Below are 20685 nucleotides of genomic sequence, written 5' to 3' on the forward strand. Positions count from 1 at the left end.
TCTGGGATTTGAAGTCCACACATCTTAAATTTGCCAAATTTTCCCTGAAATAAGGAGAAATTGAGAATCTGCTGAATTTCAATCCCCATTTGCTGAGGAGAGATGTTTCTGGTTTTCCTCAAATATCAACTTATCACTCCAGACAGATGATAGAATTGTGTCTTTGGGGAATATGTTTTCATTTGAGTGTGGTGATAGGTTTCTTTCTCCTCACTTGTCTTTGAATACTATGACAGTATCCAGGTAACTGTTAGTCTCCATGAAGGTTCCTTCCTCTCATCTTTAACCCATTAGTAGGCCTCCACTTACAACAGTTCATTTAGTGATTGTTTGAAATTACAACAGCACTGAAAAAATGACATGACCGTTTTTCACACTTACAGCCACTGCAGCATCTCTGTGGTCATTTGTTTCTACATTTTGATGTTTTAATTTTGTAAACATGCACTTACCAATTTTGTGTATGTGTGTGTTGAAGAAAAGCTAAGTCCCAAAGGAACTGTGCATAGGAAAGAAAGCGATTGGCCACTGCTTTCCTAGAATACAAATGTGGGAGATCATAGCAGCAGGGAAATAGAGTATATATATCCTACAGTTGAGATTTAACAATTTGCAAGTCTAGGGATTTCTTAAGCTGTTTAGAAGTCACTTGATATGAGTGCAGCATAGGGGGATCCAAAATGGTAAGTGTATATATGTCCTAGACCACTTCTGAATATCACTTATAGTACTCATACTACTACTGATAGAAGTCAAAAATATTGTACTCGAGACCTAGAATAAGTGCATGAAATTTAGTGGAGGAAAATTAGTGAGGTTCCTCCACTAAATTTCATGCACTTATTCTAGGTCTCGAGTACAATATTTTTGACTTCTATCAGTAGTAGTATGAGTACTATAAATGATATTCAGAAGTGGTCTAGGACATATATACACTTACCATTTTGGATCCCCCTATGCTGCACTCATATCAAGTGACTTCTAAACAGCTTAAGAAATCTGAAGGTCTAAAAAAAAATAAACCAAACATCCTAATCTTTCTCAAAGGGCTGACACTACCAGATTAAAGAGGTTGCGTTAGGATAAACCACAGTTGAATGTAATAGATCTTGTACTCTCTCTTAAGGTCATTATCCACTATCCATTTAATGTACAAAGCCTAAATCTTCTGGTGATGGGAGGTAATGTCATAAACCAGAATTCATTCCCTTGTACACCTAAAGAGCTAAGAACTTACCTGTGCTATACAATTCTTTAGTACTAAACTTATGTCAGATACATGTGCACAATAACTTAAAAGCCTTTAGATATCATTGAATCCAGATTTCTAAGAGTGTTATTCTAAGTACCTTCCTGAGTCTCAAATATACCACTTCAAATAGAAACAGAGAATTCTGCTAAAATCAAAAACTTGCATATGCCAGTTTTATTTTTGTCTCAAGTTCCACTTTGCTAGGGACTCCCTGATTGCAATGATCATTCTGGATATATTTTCCTCCTCCTAGAAAGCAAAAACCAAAATAATTTATGCCAGTGTATGTCTTCTTAAATTCAGCCCTCCAGTATAAGGTTATCAAGTGCTAGAGTGGATGCTTGATGTACCTCTCCAGGTAAAGCAGGATAAATTAGGACAAACATTGGCAATATATAAATCTGAAACCTTTCATGCCAGCATTTTAACTATTCATCATTATTTTCCCAATCCATTGCAAAACCCTTTTCTTAGCCAGCTTTAATGTCTTTCCCTTTGCAGTTTTGGAGATGAGGACTAATAACCCTTTTGTAATGCAAACGTGTCTATGTGACTTGAAGAAACCACATTTCCTAGCCCATATATCTCTTAGAGACAGTTTCTAGAGCCTCTTATGTCCTACTCTTATAATTCTATAGTCTCACTAGTTTTGAAAACAATTTCATTTGCTTTTTATGAGTAGACAAGAGCACAAATGTCACTTGGAGAGTTGCAACCACTGCCTTACATAACAGATAATCAGAGTTGAAAGGGACCTTGTAGGTCATCTAGTCCAACCCCCCGCCCAAGTGGGAGACCCTACACCATTTCTGACAAATGGCAGTCCAATCTCTTCTTGAAAGTCTTAAGTGATGACACTCGCACTTCTGAGGGCAAGCTGTTCCATTGGTTGATTGTTCTGTCAGAAAGTTTTTCCTTATTTCCAGGTTAAATCTCTCCTTGTTCAGTTTCCATCCATTATTCCTTGTCTGGCCTTCAGGCGCTTTAGAAAATAGCTTGATCCCTTCCTCTCTGTGGCAGCCCCTCAAATATTGGAAGACCGCTATCATGTCTCCCCTGGTCCTTCTCTTTACTAGACTAGCCAAGCCCAGTTCCTGTAACTGTTCTTCATATGTTTTAGTCTCCAGTCCCTTAATCATCTTGGTTGCTCTTTTCTGTACTTTTTCTAGAGTCTCAACATCTTTTTAATAATGTGGTGAACAAAACTGGATGCAGTACTCTAGGTGTGGTCTTACTAAGGCTTTATAGAGTGGTATTAATACTTCCCTTGATCTTGACTGTATCCCTGTTAATGCAATTTAGGATTGCATTAGCTTTTTTGCCGGCTGCTGCACACTGCTGGCTCATATTTAGCTGGTTGTCCACTAAGACTCCAAGATCCCTCTCACAGTTACTGTTATTGAGCCTGGTTTCACCCAATCTATATATGTACTTTTGGTTTTTCTTGCCTGAATGTAGGACTTTACTTTTCTCTACATTGAATTTCATTTTGTTAGATACGGCCCAGTGTTCTAGTCTGTCAAGATCCATCTGGATCTTGAGCCTATCTTCTTGGGTGTCAGCTATTCCTGCCAGCTTAGTATCAGATGCAAATTTGGTTAAGTTCCCCTTCTATTCCCTCATCTAAGTTATTAATGAAGATATTGAAGAGTACTGGGCCTAAGACGGAACCTTGTGGCACCCCACTGCTTACTTCCCTCCATGTAGACTTAGACCCATTAAGGACTACTCGTTGAGTACGGTTTGTCAGCCAGTTGCGAGTCCATCTAGTGGTGGTGCTATCTATTCCACTTTTTTCTAGCTTACTAAGAAGTAGGTTGTGGTCTACTTTGTCATAGGAAACTATTTTGCCTTACAGAACTCTACTAATATATTTCATTTTTTTCCTCTTCTGAAATGTCTTTTATGTATTAGTCCTGTTGTATTGTTCCAGTCACTGACCCATTCTCAGATTGTTTAATATTATAGAGGTAGTCCTCAACTTACAACCATCCATTTAGTGACTGTTCTAAGTTAGGGCCACAACACTTATACCATTCTAGATTATCTTTCCTCTTTTAATTGAAGTATATAATGGGGAAATTATGGCTCTTTAGATGTTGTATGGTTAATTATTTCAAATCATATAGTCAATGATGGATTCTGGAAATTGAATAGTCTTATTCATGTTCTTGTAGAGCATGATTTGATACCAATATTTCAGTATACTATTACTTATATCAAATCCACATGTAGTTCAGTGTATATGACACAAAAAATAAAATGTGGTCACTTCATATTGAGGGAAAAGAGAGTGAACTAGGGGAAGAACAAAATGGTATTCATTTTCTAATCTGATCTACCTTGAAGGACTGACACTACTACATGAATGTGGACATTTCTAAGGGCACTGAATAAATTATACAAAGCAAAGAAATTATGTGTTAGTTTGGCTGGAAATGTAAGTCCACTTGCTCTAACACTGGAATAAAATTTCATTTTTTCTTGTATTGGGACAACTAACTTTACGCCAAATAATGCATTTTCATCAATTGAGTGATGGCAAAGATGTTGTGAAGTAGATTTGGTGTTCCTGAGTACCAAAAACTCTTCACCCCCGTCAGTTTCTACCATAGCATTTAGAAGAGTTTTGATACCGAAATGTAATTCATAAAATAATCATTGCTCAAAACTCACTAACAGTTTTTGAAGCAACCACTAGTTGCAGAATTCTTGGATCTGACTGTACTTCCTCTGAAAGGACATTCCTTTGTCAGGGAGTACTTGTTGATCCCCAGGTATCATTTTATACAGACAATAGTTGTGCTAATATATAAAACTTTATTGGCTCAGAGTTCAAGTATTAGAGATTCTGAAAATATTCTGTCAGAGACTCATTTACCTGATGTGTGGGTAATATCGCTATCCAGGCACTTCTTTAGGAGTTGTATTTGTTCCCATCCCCAATTTACAAAATCTGCAAAGATGCATTATCCTTCACCAGGATAATTTTGTTTGTTGCTTAATGTTAGCTGTGATTTTAATTGATTTTTTTTATCATTTTGTATTTTTAATTATTGTTGAAGAGTTGTGCACTTGAGTAGAAAGGCATAAAAATTTGTGAAACCCTTTGAATCATAAAGTTATATTTATACAGAAATATTGAAAATTCAAACTTTAAAATACCACTATTTTACAAGAATCTGTTTTCTTCTTCTTCAAATGATCCTCTGTAGAGCATTACCTGAATAATGTTGTACTGGAAATTTATCTTATCTGCATGATTGAGATAGAAGGTAAAGCCAGTAATTAACAGGAGGTTGCAATTAATAAATAAAAAATTAAAGGTGTGATGTCTTATAGGACTGGTAAAAAAAAACCAGAAGAGATATATTCTGTAAGACACTATTAAGTAGCTCTAATTAATAATGTAATAAAGACAAGACAGGGAATCACCAGTTTAAATGCTTAGCAGCCAAACACATTTATTAGTCTTTCTTTTTTCCAGGAACCCAAAAATATTTTGTAGTTATAATGTAAGCAACTGAGTTGCACATAATACAATCATATCTTAAAAAAAATAAAATAAAACAAAATAAAAACAAAAGCTGTTTAAAAGCAAAACAACCTTCAGAAAACATAATATATGTTTTATTACCATCTCTCAATTTCAATGAAATGACGACGACTCGATTCCTTATTACTCAACTTGTTACACTCCAATAAAACCACCCTTTTGTTGGTTTGAAATCCAGCATGAGAAATACAGTACCCTGCTATGGCAAAATACATATAAATGCAACATTTCAGCTTATTTGTACATTAGTAGAGTTTAAACATTTTATTGTCTTTAAGTGAACCAGTGATTTTAAGTACCACTATACTAAAAATAAAGAAGAGAGGGAGAGGGGGAGGGCAGCATGCCATGCAACAGCACAAGGTGCCAAGTTTCTGTGTCCACATGAATAATCCCAGGGATAAAAAGTAAACTGAAATGAAGGTGAAACTGGAGGAAATTAAGAATAAACCCTAGTACGATAATATAGTATGCCTTTTCCTAATTCCCATTGTCCTACACTGTTTAAATGGCCAACAGACAAAAGAAGATGGGTACATTATTTCAAGTATAAGGAAAAATACTAATAGGTATCTTTGTAAAGAGCCTCAATACATGTATCCACTATTACGCCTGCTTCATGAAGGGACAGTGTTTTAGGCAATAGCATTTCAACTGTACCTTCAAGTTAGATAGTTATGTGCAAAGCAGAAAAGCTGCCATTTTATTCCAGATAGTTTGGACATAAAGGTAATTTGCTTTACAAATAAGGCTAGATGGAGTTAACTTCCATTTTCTGATAAAATCTTTTCCCCTAGAGAGTATGTTCAATGGAAACAAAGCAAAGTTTACTAAGTTGGACTTCAATAGTTTACCAATCATTTCTGTAAACACAGCCCCACAGGAGGGGTAAAATTAAAGCAGCATGTCAACTCTCTCTAAATAGTGGAAGCTGTAATAGTTTTTACTTTTATCTTCTTTATCTTACTTCTTTCTTTGTCCTGTCTCACCCAATGTTGCTTTTCTATTTTAAATGTTACATGTCCCCGTCGACCCAGTGCGTAATTATTAATAAAACAAAGCTGCTATGTTAAACTTGGAGTTTGCACTAGGAAACTGGAATTTATACTGAACAGAGATAAGCAATTGAGTTTTTTGGGGGTGACACATCCACATCTAATTACATCCACATTACGTGGAGTCTGATTTTATAGAATTGTTGATCACAACAGCCTCGGCCAGAGCTCCTTCTTGAAGAGTAAAGAATGGAAAATTTCAGATGACTGCATAATTAGAAGAATTCGTACAATTAGAAGAATACACAATGGAACAAATATATATAATGGAACCAAAGAGAACCAAATTAAAATCCAAACATCTGGGATCAATATGCACATTCCTGAGATGCATGCCTACAGTTGAATATGATCAGAAGAGAAAAAAAGAAGCAAAAGCTCCCTGACAATTACAGAATTCACCCCAGACCTCTTTTCTTTCTGTCCCAAAGATTTTGAGAAGGCTGTAAGGCATTTCACAAGCAGCTTCTATTAATGAAATTTACTGTTTCCATGTTCTATTGGCATACAATAGTTTGTGTGTGTTGGGAATGAGGCGGCATTATGTTTAACCACACAAACAGGGAAGAATGTCGGACAGCATCTTCATTCTTAAGAAGATTATTCAAACAAATGTTGTAATTTTGTGATCCTCTTGCAAATTGCAAGTGGTGTTTCCTCTCCCAACAGAAGGAACAGCTATTCAACTGAATGGTCAATATAGCAAAAAGTCCATGTGTAATAAAAGCAATAGTAAATAGAATACATAAAAGATGGCAAATTATACATAGTTAAAATCAAGAAAAAATGTATTTTTTAAAAATGTACCTATTAAAAGATTGGCATTTTTATATGTGTGTGTGTATATATATATATATATATATATACACACACACACACACACATCACAAAAGGGAGGCTCTAACATAAGAAAGAGATAATAAAGCAATATGAAAAGTTCAGCATTTTAATTTTGCCTTAACTTTAAAAAATAATTCAGAATATGTGACAAAATATAAAGGATCACAGAGTGTCCTTTCCCATTTTCTCAGGAACTGTATGGGAAGAGAGATAACTTGTTAATTACACCTCCATATAATAATACTTATAAAAAGTACTTTCTCTTTGAAGCACTTCACAAAAACCCAATCCTCACAAATTCTATGTGACAGAAGTGTCACTATCCTCATTTTACAGATGAGGAAACAGAGGCAAAGTTAATTGACTTTTGCATAAAGCAAAAAGAAGGAATTATACAGGTCAGGATTAGGGCTTTTATTCTTTCAATCCGGTCTTCAAATCACTACAGGAAGCTATAACCTCATATTTATCCTTATATTAAAGATAATATAAGATTTTTCAAAAGGCTGGTTACACTAAAGGAGAATAAGCACCACGAGGTATTTTGCAACAAAGAGCTGAAACCTTTTCTCCTTTTTTCTTAAAAAAAAAAAAAAAAAAAGCATCTATCAGAGTAAAATCCTGATCAGATGACATCTGCAAGGCAAGTATGCACAAGAAAATGCGTGATCAAGTCTATTATTCATTACAGTACTATGAAATCCAACAAAAAGAATCTGCATGAAAAAAACACTGAATTTTAGGAGAATCTCTTGGCTATGATACTGCATCCAAGATAATGCCAAATGAACTAAGGAAGACCAAAGTTCACAAACCCAAGGCAACATACCTCAATTAACACAGGAAGCAGCCTCTGTATTTTAGAGGTAAACATGTGAAATGCTTGTCTTCTAAAGTAACTTGACAGTAAAAGTAATGGTTAAATATAAACTAACTTCTATATAAATTTCCCACTTATCACTACAATTATTGTCTTCCATTTATCAGTGGTATTATTAATCTACAGATGGCCATTAGCCCATTTTTAAAGATCACTACAAGCCATTAAATAATGCCAGTACAGTATATATTCTACACTACAGCAATTCCTGGTGGGTATTGCTCCTTAAATTGCATCTGTGATGGGAACTGGTGGAAAATTTAAGGACAAAAGTTATGGAAACCCATAAGGAAAAAAAACACTATATTGCAACTTCAAAACCAAGACAATTTTAAAAGAAAGCAAACAACAAACCCCTAAAGATAGTGCTTGATTTGTGATTTCCTGAGGTTGAAAGGAAGATGGAGAAGATGATGTTCATAAATTCTGGTGTGTGTGTGTGGAAGGCTAGGGGACTTTTCATGTCATGCTGTTGTCTCTGGTGTAATACTGCATGGCAAGAATGCGTAGTCCTGTGTAACAGGCATAAATAATTTATTTCTGAATAATGTTTAAATACACTAAAATATTTGCCTGTCAATCAAACTAGTCTTCCGTGAACTCAGCCTTTTTTCTCCTATATGTAAGTGGGAATTCCATGGACACAGAAACTGTTTCAACAGTTTAGCAGGGCTCTCTTTCTCCCCCAAACCATCTCTTATTGAATGCATAGTTTACAATTCACTTACAAGATACAGAAGCAATGCTGACCACATATGGGACCTTTTTGTTTGAAAAAGAAACAACCTCTTCTTAAAGTTTAGTATCAAAATTCACATTTGCATAATAATACATTTCAAGGCCATTAGAGAGGAATGAGAGCGAAGCAAAGGAAGCAGCAGCATCTCTCCTCCCTTTGTCTTCCTGAATGAAGCTGAAGAGAGACTGCTGGAGCTTTCATTGGGGAACAGAGCCAGTGGGGCTACAGCAGCTCTTGATTTTTACACCATGCTTTTGAGCTGGAGAGAAGAGGTGGAATATATATGAAATGAAAAGAGACACTGCAGATTCCCATGTTTAACTAAGAACAGCTTCAAGGAAAACAATTATTTCTTTTTTAAAAAACACACAACACTTCTTTCTCACCATTTCAAAAACATATTTTCTTGTGTAATACCCTGTTCCTTTAAATGGCAACATTAAGTGTGCTAGAAATTATAGGGTAGATTTTATTTTCCATCATCAAGACACTGACAGAGAGGGCAAAAATGTGCCTACAACATAACTGGCAAAAGCTACAAAATACCTTCTTCTCTACATGCATAAATGTATCTCAAACTTCACGGCGTTTCAATATTCCAGTGCTTTAAAAGAAAAATTAAAGCAAGCCACATACACAAATGTAATGATACATAGTACAAATACAAATGCAACCACCAACTGAGAGCTAGCCTAAATAATGTCAATTTATGGGAATTACAACCCACCTGGCACCTGGAAACAACTGCAATATTTGACTGTGGATGATGCAGCAACAAAAGACATTTTTCATTAAAAGGTACCCGCAGGTTGGAATCTTTCATTTGACCTTTAAAGAGAACAAACTGACACCACTCCCTGTCAGGCTCAAGAGTTCATCTTGAGCTGACAGTCACATCTTCAAAAAGGCACATTCAATGATACCACATTTAACTTACTGCTTGTTTAAAATAATTTAAAAAAAGACAAAAACAACCAAAGAACCCACAAGGGAATGTTAAGCGCTTATATCCCAGATCCCAAACCTACTGACCCACAAGAAGCATCACAATATATATCATTTCGTGAAAGTCTATTCTACCTTCAGAAGGTTCATATTTCTTTAAGAAGTTAACACCTCTTTTTGCATAATTTTTAATAATTTTTTGGCTTACACAATTTGGAATACAGCACTCTCTCACTATAAAGCTCTGTAGTAAGGCTAGTCCCTAAAATAAGGCTGCTCTATCTTGGCTCCTTTTTATTACCTTTCTTCTCCCTGCCCCCTCTGGCCCAAACCACAGAACACTCCGCATGTTTATAAAAAGGGAGGGTGAGTAAATCTGGATGGGATAAGAAAAGCACTTGATATTCACAACCACATTAAAAAAAAAGCATTCGGCAAGCTAAGCAATTTATATAAGGAGGACTCAGCTAAAAATTGTATTTTTCTTTAAATACAGAAAAATCAATTTATTCTTTACGATCAAAACATTGTAAGAAATAAGCAATTCAGTTATTTGAATGCATTGATTGATATACTGATACCTAAGATGAGGCACTAAGCATTTAAAAACAGCTTTCCCTCAACACTGCTCATCTATATTCATGGAACATCTTTCCATATCCTTTACTTTCTTCTGTTCCATACAAGAGCCATATATCTAAAAAAACAAAACACACACACATACGTACACACACATCACCTAGGACAAAGCTTTATCTTCAATAGCTTGAAGTGCATGGGTTTATGTTAACATAAATGGCTGTCAGACTCAAGTAAAAACTCTGGCTAAAAATAATACATGTATATGTATCTCTGTTACCATTATCAGTTATGTGAAACAAAATTGGCTCTTAATTGAGGTTGATTCCTTTGATCCTTCTATGACCCATTTTGAGGTTTGCAAATACCTCTTATACTGCACAAATTCAATGTCAGTATTTTGACGTTTTTGCATTTATGATTACTTATGTTATGGTGCCTATTAAACATTTTCCAGCTATACGTAAGACTTCCATATGGCTGTAGCTAGGGACTGTGTATAGGTAAATCTACTGTACTGGGTAAACCCAAGCAATCAGTTGGGCTTCTTCCTTGAACATAGCTCCTCTAATGACTCTGAGAACTTTGAAAGGACGTTTACATTGGTCTGGTAACTGCCAGCATTTTAGGAGGCCTGCCAATCAGAAGATCTAGATAAAAATTTGTTTTGATTTTAATACATAGCAGGAAAATAATTTAATTTACTATTTGTATGTATTTTAACAGTAATTTTAAGAAATATTCTCATTTTCAGACAAAATTCATTTCAGCTAATATATACAGATTTATAGCAATGTTGAATTTTTTCTTTAGAACTATTTATGTTCCCAACAAATGAAAAATATAAAAGATGCAGATTCAGATTTGAATGGCAGATGTAAGAGAGCTCACGTTGATGCACAGTCAGAAAGACTTTAAAGCAGTGGAATCTTTTCCTGTGCTCACTGAGCCGTTCTCTATAGCTGGCACATGATTCAGGGAAAAATCATGCTTCATTTGAATTGTTCCTAACAGATAAATATGTCTCTGTGCAGCCCTATTATTGGGATCAGATCTCTGTTCAGCCCTATTATTGGGATCAGACTTAATGCTATTGCATTTTGAAAAGATTTAAAGCTTTGAGATGAAATAGTATAGTAGGAAATTCTGCAATATATTCCTGGAATAAATCAATTAATGCAAGAGTGTTAGGACGTAAAACAAAGTTGGATACAAATTTAATCATACCTACAATATAAAATCACATTGAAACTAATGTAACAAGATTCACAACTGCCAGATCAATTCCTTCTGTACAATTAGGTTCACAGCAGGATTTTAGCATACTATCAAGCCACACAATGGCTGACATTAGTATGAAGACTGTCACAAACAACTAGACTTTTTAACAAAGACTTTTCCAAAGTCTTGGAATTTCTTTAATAAGTATGATTAAAATCAATGCATGCGCCTGAGAGTGCGCATTGAGAATGTATCATTTAAACTTAATTTTGAGTAAATTTATACTAAGAATAGAGTATTTTTGTTGCTATATATTTATAAAAAAGTGATATAGCTAAACTAAACAGAACCTTCCCTGGGGTTCTGTTAGCCCTTATTATAAAAATATACTAGTGTGTAATTATTTGGATGTTCACTGTTTAAAATAGGCAGGACAGAATTACACTATTTCACTTTTCACTGTAGCAATAAAAATGAACGTTATCTTGAATAGGAATCAACTTCTGTTATATATGCAGATTTATGTATACTATTTTTTAAAAAAAATCTTCAAAAATAAAAATTGAAGAAAGTGTCTAATCATATAACAATGGGTTACTAATTCCTGCTAAGGTTGCTATAAAGATTAGTAGCTACATCAAGGATACGTGGTAGAGGAGAAACCTGCTTTCAGATATCCTTTGACAAAAGGGATCAACAATTGTAAAAAATCAGGAGCAATTCTGTACAGATGCATTGGGAAAGCCTGCTTCTTCTTCTGATGCTATATTGAGGAAAGTTCTAAAAGAAACATCCTGAATTTTAAAAAATCTTGTTAGGACAAGACAAAACCTCCTACTATACTAGCTAATTCATCAAAACCAGATTCTAAATAATTCACGCTTAAAAGCACATTTTAAAGAAAGTAGGGTAAGAATGATAAGAATTTAAAATCTGCTTTAAGTGAGCTTTGAAGATTAATTTATTAGTTTATATGGCCCCAAAATCAAACAGAATATGAGCTTTTTAAAGGGATATTTTTATGCAAATCAAAATAATGATACTTTGCTTTAAAATGTGAAGTACAGACCAGCAATTCTGTCAGAATCTTTTGTAGCTCTTGGACTCCTTTTTGTCAAATGATATGAAAATAACATGGCCCACAAAACAGTTTAAAATACTTTACCTGATTATTGTTTTCGTAGTCCTTCAAGGAGCAAAATTTATATTAAAAATCTTGTTTGCTCACTGTCTATATTTTCCTGTCTGACACAATTTCCTTTTTGCCTACAAAAATCTCTTCTGAGTATGGTTAGGTGCTTCTGGTATCCAAATAGATAATTTCCACTGGTCAGACAGAGCATGCAGCTTTCAAAGCAGTTCTAATTTATTGGCATCCTCCCACTCGTCCACAACAGAAATGAAACATTTTATATATTAAAAGGTAGAAGAAGTCTGGTAAGACTTTAATATTTTTTATCAACCTTTAAAATTTTGACAGCTTTCATATGCACAGCTTAAAGGTAAAAATATTTTGTGTAATGTAATTGTTTGTATACTCTTAGAATTTTTTGAGCAATGGTCAATCAATATTTCTGTAAGATATTCTTAAAAATTTAGATTTGTTCACCAACTGTCTTTGAAGAATTTGTCAACAATAAATCAAAACATGCACACATATACACACACTGCCCAACTGGCCCCATCATACTATTTTCCAGTAAATACATCATTTACATATGAACTTGAGGGAAACAAATCAATAGCTATAGAAAACAACTGATGTTACCAAACACTATTTTACACCTTACTATTTCCCTACATTGAGAAACCAGCATTGTGTTTATTATTTGCCTCCAAAAATCTTATGAAATCTGAATAATAGTAATGGGGAAGAACTCTCATTACACGTTCTAGTAGGTTTTTTTTAAATATGAAGAATACTGCAAAACAAGAAATTTGTAAAGATGAAATTGCCTTAGTCAATGAAAACACACGAACACACATGTATATACATGTATGTGCATATAACTCTTAAAATGATAGGCCTTTGAGATTTCTTCTCTGCATGCCCAGAACAATTATTTCAGTTTTGAAAATGGACCACTTATATCCTTGGGAGTGACTAGGCTGCATTTGTCCTTTTGTAGGATATATGGATGTTTTTACAAAGGCACTAAAATGGTTTGTAATTTTAATCCATCTAAAAGCATCAAGCCAATTAAGATCTTCCTGTTTGTACAGGAAGCTAAGATCTAATCATCTAAGCATGGCAGCAATAGACTTATTCTAAAACATGGGAATATCAGTATCTGGCAACAACAGCTAATTTATGTCTTCCAAAATTCCAAACTTTATCATTTACACAAATCTGGCAGGCGAATTAAAAAGCAAACTTCAAAATTAGTATTAAAATCATCCAAGCCAAATCTTTTACAATGCACATTTCACTGGATTCTCTTACAATCACTCCCCTTTTAAAACACACACATGCTAAAATTGCTTCATGGCTGGGACATAATAAAGATGCAGCATTTCTGAAACATTCTGTCAATTTGAAAACAGATTTCAGGAAGCATTAACCCTTATTCCCAGCATCTCCTGTTATCTGTGGCTTACTTACATAATCAAGTAACATTTTCATTTTTTTATTTTAAAATTTTTCTTTTTTCTTTAAAAAAAAAGGTGCTTGGAAGAAGATTATGTTCTTTGAGAAATAACTAGATGATTATAATCCATTCATACACAATCCTCTCTCCTATTCAATGGCATATACAGTCCCACTAGAGATTAAGTATAAATCTTCTCATAAATTGGACTTTTAAGAATATAAAGAATTTTTGCTGCTACACATGTGAGAGTTCTGTTCTAATCGAGTTGTAGCTTAAAAATTGATCCACAGTTTTGAAGACTGGAATTTGTCTTTGTTTTGTTTTTCAATTTTTTGCTTTTCTTAAAGAAAAAATCTTGCATTTTCTGTGTGACCAGGAACTTGTAAAATTTTAACGAACAGCCATCTATCTAGGAGAATTAAAGATTAAATAAACCATCTTCAAAAACTGGCTTCCTACCCTAGAATTCCTGAGAATGCTTGCAAAGATAAAGCAGGAAAATAAATGTTAAACTCAAAACACTGTTAAAATGCTCCCAGAGTTAATCTTCATTGATATACATACATACATATATGAGTGTGTATGTATATGTGCGTGTGTGAATATTTATGAGATAGACACATATGTGCGCATGCACACACACACACACACACTTTTTGGTCTTTTTATGTTTAATTTTTTCCCTTTAAGCTTGTGATGGAAGAACATTTTAGCTTTTCATTTGTTAATTTTTTTTCAGTTCCCTCATTATGTCTTGTAAACAAGAGGGGCTCTAGCACCTGGCTTTCACCATAATATTGTAATGAATTCAACAAATCCAAAGTGCAGGTAAAGGGATCAGAAGGCAAGTTGGGGAAGAATGACAACACAATAGTAAACTAGCTTGTGTGTCATGTCACATATGGAAAATGCTTGGGGGCCATGAGGTGCTGCACCTTGATGTTTTTCTAACTTTTTCTTATAATTTATCCTGCATGATTTTAACTGCTAATGTCTAGTGACAAATATCGTTGCTTTAGGAACAGGTATGTTTATCTGGCAGGATTTAAAAAAAATTATCTTGCTTAGACAAACAAGGTAGAAAAAAGCAAAACAAGGGAAAATGCTGAAGATCCACATATGCAGTTTCCAAAGATTAAATGCATAACACCTGCTTATGTTGACCTACTTATTATGATACTGAAGCAGGCAAATATAAATGTGGGCACTCCCTTCGTCTTTTTTATGTCAAAGAATTCACATTAAAAATTAATTTGCAAATCTCCCTTTTGATATAAATGCAAGAAAGTTTGTTTTAAACTTGCTATCAACACTTCTATTTATACCAGACACCAATGTATAGTTCAATGAAACTGTTGAAGGAGAAAGATTCTTCTGTTTTTAAACTGTACAATATTATCTGCTACTTCCAAGTGCTGGAGTATGAATGTGTTTGCTGGTACAGAATATTGCAGCACTTTCTAAATTCAGTATAATGCAGACCTAATAAAAAGCCAGAACCAAGTTCTAATTCTTTGAAGAATATTTGCAATGAGTTCCCTACTTGTTTTTATCCAATCTATCCATCCTGAAAAACTCCTTTGTTATAAAGGCAATGTTTGTTACAGCTTTCTTCACAATAAGCAATTCTGTTCCCAGTGTACACACTGGCTATCTTTTGAATTAATGATAGGACTCCCCTATCATGCCTGGAGTACTACTATAATGGTTGTTTTTTAAAACAAAGAAACAACAACCTTTCTTTAAATACCGACAATAAAAAGCAACAGTACAGGGAAAAGTAAAAATAATAAAGGTGCAATACTTTATAAACAAAAGAAGTCTTTGCCAGTTATATGTCTGCCCAAGCAAACCCTAAGCATGACATACATGGAAAAATACAGAGAAAAAAATGCTCAAAGTACACACTGGTTTAAGAACATTCTTAAGTAAACGTTTCTGTCAGTGATGATCTGGTGCTGTAATACACCTAGGCCTGGCACAGGTAACACAATGGGGGAAAGAGAGAACAAAAGTTGCTGCATGTGCTTTCAATAGGTGACAGGCCAGCAAACTACTGACATTTAACTCTGTCATAACAGCAGATCAAGAAAACATACTTTGGCCTAAATTATTAGTGGGTTTTCCATTAATGGATAAGAATCTTCATACAGACTTCAGGAGTGAATTCTTTAGAATTGCAGAAGCTTCAACCATTGTATAGGTCTTTGTCACAAATATGATGCTTTCTTTCTTCTGGTAGGTCCCCAGAAGAAGAAAAGTGTTTTCATAAGAAATAACCTTGGGTTCTGTCAATAACTCTTATTAAAGAAAAATATACTTTAGACAAAACAAAATTCTACATTCTCTCTTTCCCTCTCCCTTCCCAGAAGCCCTAAAATTACACATCCCTCACACCAAATCCTTAGGATATGGCAGTGTTTTGCTTTATAACAGGGTCAGAACACAATGTGTAGTGTACTTAATACCCTGCTAAAATACCACCAACTAATAAGATTTGAAACACAGATCAATTTGATTTTTGCAACAGGCACCATCATTATTCAGTTTAAGAATCTAGTCAGATAGGTTGCTGACCAACAACAATGCAGCTTTTCAAGACAGAAATGTGCGCGCGCACACATACACACACACACAATCATGCAGACATACACTCTCACACAGATACACGCACACACACACACACAGGCAGTTACATGTGCCAGAACATACTGGTATATATCAACCAGCCAATCACAAAGTGTTTTTTTTCCTTTTTTGTTTTTTAAAGTGAGGCTCCGTCAAGTCTTTCCCTCCCACCCCACCCCAATTCTTCTGAACCCCACCCCCAACATAGTAGACCTAAGGACGGAAACACACCCAGTGCAAACAAAGTTAAAAAGCTATTTTTCAGTATATATGTTTCTTAGCAACAACTTCCGTATAACATGAAAAAGTGAAAAACTAGAAACTAATTTTTTTTTAAATTTTTTGTGTTTAGTTTTAAATGGTATGTGTACTTGCTTCACATTGTCTTTCTAAGTTGGCGTTCATGATTCAAGTATTTCAAGAGTGATATGTTCTCTTTTTGGATTCATATTCCAAACGAAAAAACTGAAGTTGTAAGGGAGGCAACTATGTGCTCAGACAGTCCTGTCAATGACCCACCTTTTTTCTCTCTCCATTTTCTTTTTTCCTTTTAAAATGTATTTATTGCAAGTTGAAAAAAAAGAAAAGGTCACGTTAGTGCTGCTGCTGTTCCAAAAAGGTCACGAGGTCAGAGTTGAAAGTTTTAAGTTCAGATTGAATCCGACCCTCCGCCTAGAAGGTCTCCAGGTAGTAAGGGAGCAGGGCTTCCCATTCTGTGGGGATCTTCTACACTTTGAACCCCCCATAAACTTGAAGAATAATTTGGAGGCCCCCATAATGAAGCACCAGCAAGGTCACTCCCACTGCTGCCGCCACCACTGTTGCTCCACTGCCCAAGCCCTGTTGACCCACCAAAAAGATTCAAAGCAGGTCCAACTGGATCTGTCTGATTCTGTCCTGCCTCAAGAGATTGCCAGCCTGCTGTGGGTGCACTGGGGGTTGCTGCAGGAGTAGGAGGCTGAGCTTGTGCCAGAAAGCGACTAACTTCCTCGTCTGTTGCAAATTCAGCCAGGATGGTAGTGTTTCCCAAAACACACCTATAAAAAAAAAGCCAAAATGGTAGAGTGAAGAGTAACAAACGAACAAGAGTTCAAATGACTAAAAATGTTGAACACTGCTTGAAACAAAACAAAACAACACACTTACTCCCATTTAAGTCAATAGTGATAAACAAATGAATGGCTGGAGTTCCATCATTTATTTTTGTTTTAATCCCTTTCTCAAAACCTTTCTTTAAAAAAGAAGAAAAATAATTACACAGATCTGCAATTTCCAAACTGTGTGCCAATGCATCTTGAGGCACTGTAATGATCTCACCTAATAAAATACCCAGGAAATACTGATCTTTTATGTACAACTGCTATTATCACATCCATACGAAGTAGCTTCTTTGAACGTGGCTAAATTTTGTTTTACTGTATGCAAAATTAGGCAGATTCTAACTGCCCACTGATAATTCACCACTCATGGTAATATATCATTTTGTCTGTTTTTTGTTTTTTATTATTGTTGTTTTAAGGCTTTTATTTGCAATATTGGTCTGTAACCATAATACAAATTGACTGATAGAAGAGGAAATAGGATATGTTAAATATTCAATGAAAACATGGCAATTCTCAACATTAGTTGGACACCATGCTACTGCTAAGCCTAGTATTTATTAGTTTAGTTTGGTGTTTCTGTCAAGTATTTTGTTCCCAAACTGCACTGCGGTGCCCCAGGTAACCCAGCACGTTATTTGGGAACTGTTAAGTGCTGCAAAAAAACTTACTGAAACATTATAGTTTCCCTTGACATCTGAAATAGTAAAAGAGGAAATAAAAAAGAAGTCAACCTCCACATGTGTATGATGGCTTCAATAAAGGAGTATTATTTGTAGCTCAGGGTTGAAATGACAGTGTTGGTGGGAGCTGTCTTTGGGGTTCTTTGGCTGGGCTGTTTATTGTTGGCTTGTTTGGCAGTTCCTTGATTGGGGTATTGTTTATTTGATTGTTGGTCTGGAGTTAATCTATGCTCAATTGGGTGCTGATTGCTGGTGGGGAGGCATTTTGATCTTTAGTCTTTTCTATAACTTGACAATAAACAACCCAACCAAAGAATCTCTAAGACCACCACACCAACACTGACAGAGCAAACCATTAGAATATAAACTGAGAGCAAACCCCCTCTGTAGCAACACTGATGATGTTACCTCGTTTGGGTAGTGAAACATCTGCAAGAAAACAACTAAGCTCAGAGAGCACCAGAACCCACTGTATCATGGCTTCTTAATTTCGCTTTATACAAGTAGTTTCTTTTATTTATACTACAACAAACACCTGTGGAAATATAATTGGAAATAAGCAAGTGACTATTTTATAGAAATAGTTAAAATCTTTGGGGATTCCTGTTAATTTCCAACTACTTTAGTATTAATTAAAATGTAACTAAAATATTTCAAAACTAGTACAGAGAATGCTATTTCAGCCTTTTTAAAAACTTACATCATTAACAGAAAGACTTGTTTACTTTTTCAGTAATTATCAACTACTAGAAGGTCATTAAATGAACTTTGTTTACAGTTCAGAGTAGTTCACTCAGAGAACAAAATAGCCCCCTACTTCTTTTCAAAAGATTGTATAAAAATAGTTTTATTAAACTAGACCAAACTATATCTAGTTCAATATCTTTTTTCTAAAGTAACTAGTAAGATTCCTTTAATAAGTCCATAAGCAAGATACAATATTCCTTGTTCAACTAAGTCCAGAACCTTATTTGGAAAAAGTATGAAGATGTTTCTATTCATTAAATTCCCTAATTCCCTATATATACACCATCTAAGCCAGTGGCGATCAACAAATCGTGCAATAGCAGAGTTATTAGAAAGTGTGTGATGTACCTCCTTTTAGTTGTTTTGAGTCTATTGCCAAACAATGTTTAATTGTATTAATGAGGAATGAAAAGTTCCAACCAATTTCCCATACCATAATATTGCTTAAGTAATGATGTATCACTTCCCAGATAAACAATTTTCAATCATAGAGAAAGTTCCAAATGTTTCTGCATTAAGAAGAGCAGTAATATCATGGATATTTGTTCTTTTCAGCTTTAAGTTAACTATTCAAAAGTAAGGTTATTTTTATATGGTCATAGGATTCTATAATACTAACCATTTATGAAAAAGGTAATAATAGAAATCTCAAATTCATAATTCTAAGTGACTTTTGAACATTCTATTGCATTTCTAAAACTGCAACTATGGTGAAAAGAGCAATATATAATTCTATCTGGGAAAACCTAGAACATTAATTTTGATTTGCAATTAATTCAAGTAAAATTTCTACATGAATAGGGATTAAAATCTCAGTGTTGCGAATTTTCCAATTTTTAAATTGGGTGATTTTGAGGATGACTGCATTTGTAGAATGATAAACTTTATCAAGAAGGAAGCTAAATATTAACTTGTCAGTGGTTTTCACCCATCTCTCTTGTCTGCACAAACTGTTAAAAGCAAGTTCTATTCAAGTATGCACAGCATACCAGGGCCATATCTATTCCAAGAAATGCATAAAATAATAGTGTTCAAAAAGAAACTTTTTTGCAATTGTCAGTCATATCTGAAGAATGCATAGATGAAACAATGAGCCGGGAATGTTATATATTGACAAAAAAAGTCAATGAATATTTGTAGATTGTTGCAAAACTCACATGTGCAGTGCAGTCTGGGCCTTAGCTGCCTCCTGCTTGGTGCTGTACCGGATAAGGGCGGTGCCTTGGGTCAGGTTGAGATGGAATGTCAGCAATGGACCATGCTGCATGCAGATGGTCCTTAAAGTTGACCCATCAATCTTAAAAAGAATAGCAAATACAGGTTATTAAAATTAAGAGACTGAGGTTTTTTCATCTTTAAATGTAGTGGAACTTCAGGTTGCAAATGCTTCTGTTTGCAACGAAATCGGGTGACAACCAGAATTTCGGGCAAAGTTGTTTCTGATCACGAACACATCTTCAGGTGGTGACCAGATACAGCTGTGGTGATTTTCTCTGCTGCGGCGATTTCCCCTTCGGTGCCATTTTTTTGTCCGTGCATGCACAGACGGTCGTGCTTCCGATCACGACCAAATCAGGTTGTGACCGTAGTCCTGGAACGGATTATGGTCGCAACCTGAGGGTCCACTGTACTATAAATAATATACAATCAGGCAGCATATTGTACAGGTAGTCCTTGAGTTGCAATAGCAACTAGGACCTGAATTTCTGTCATTGAGCAATGTGGTTGTAAAGCATGATGTCACATGACTGCACTGCTTAGCAAGGGCAGTCCTGGCATTCCTAGTTGCTCTCATAATCCCAGGATTGTGTGGGCTGTTAAGCACAAAGAGGAGGGAATACCAGGAAAGTAAAGCTAATGGATAAGAAC

At 35.0% G+C, this 20685-nt stretch overlaps 1 protein-coding gene across 8 annotated transcripts in view; it reads right to left on the bottom strand.

The window, feature by feature from the left end:
• Positions 1-14610: 14610 nt before the first annotated feature.
• TNRC6B (trinucleotide repeat containing adaptor 6B) overlaps positions 14611-20685 on the bottom strand; it is a 130960-nt gene continuing 124885 nt past the window's right edge. For all 8 annotated transcript variants that reach the window (XM_087968290.1, XM_026694839.2, XM_087968288.1 and 5 more), the window contains 2 exons: positions 19974-20113; positions 14611-17323 (listed from right to left, as the gene is read on the bottom strand). In XM_087968290.1, coding sequence (XP_087824416.1) covers positions 16936-17323; positions 19974-20113 — 528 coding nt within the window. In that variant the 3' untranslated portion in view covers positions 14611-16935. The remainder of the gene's footprint in view (positions 17324-19973; positions 20114-20685) is intronic.

This window comes from Notechis scutatus, chromosome 6 (genome assembly GCF_049901735.1).
Source record: "Notechis scutatus isolate UNSWTSFEM ecotype Mainland chromosome 6, rNotScu1.2, whole genome shotgun sequence".
NCBI lineage: Eukaryota > Metazoa > Chordata > Lepidosauria > Squamata > Elapidae > Notechis > Notechis scutatus.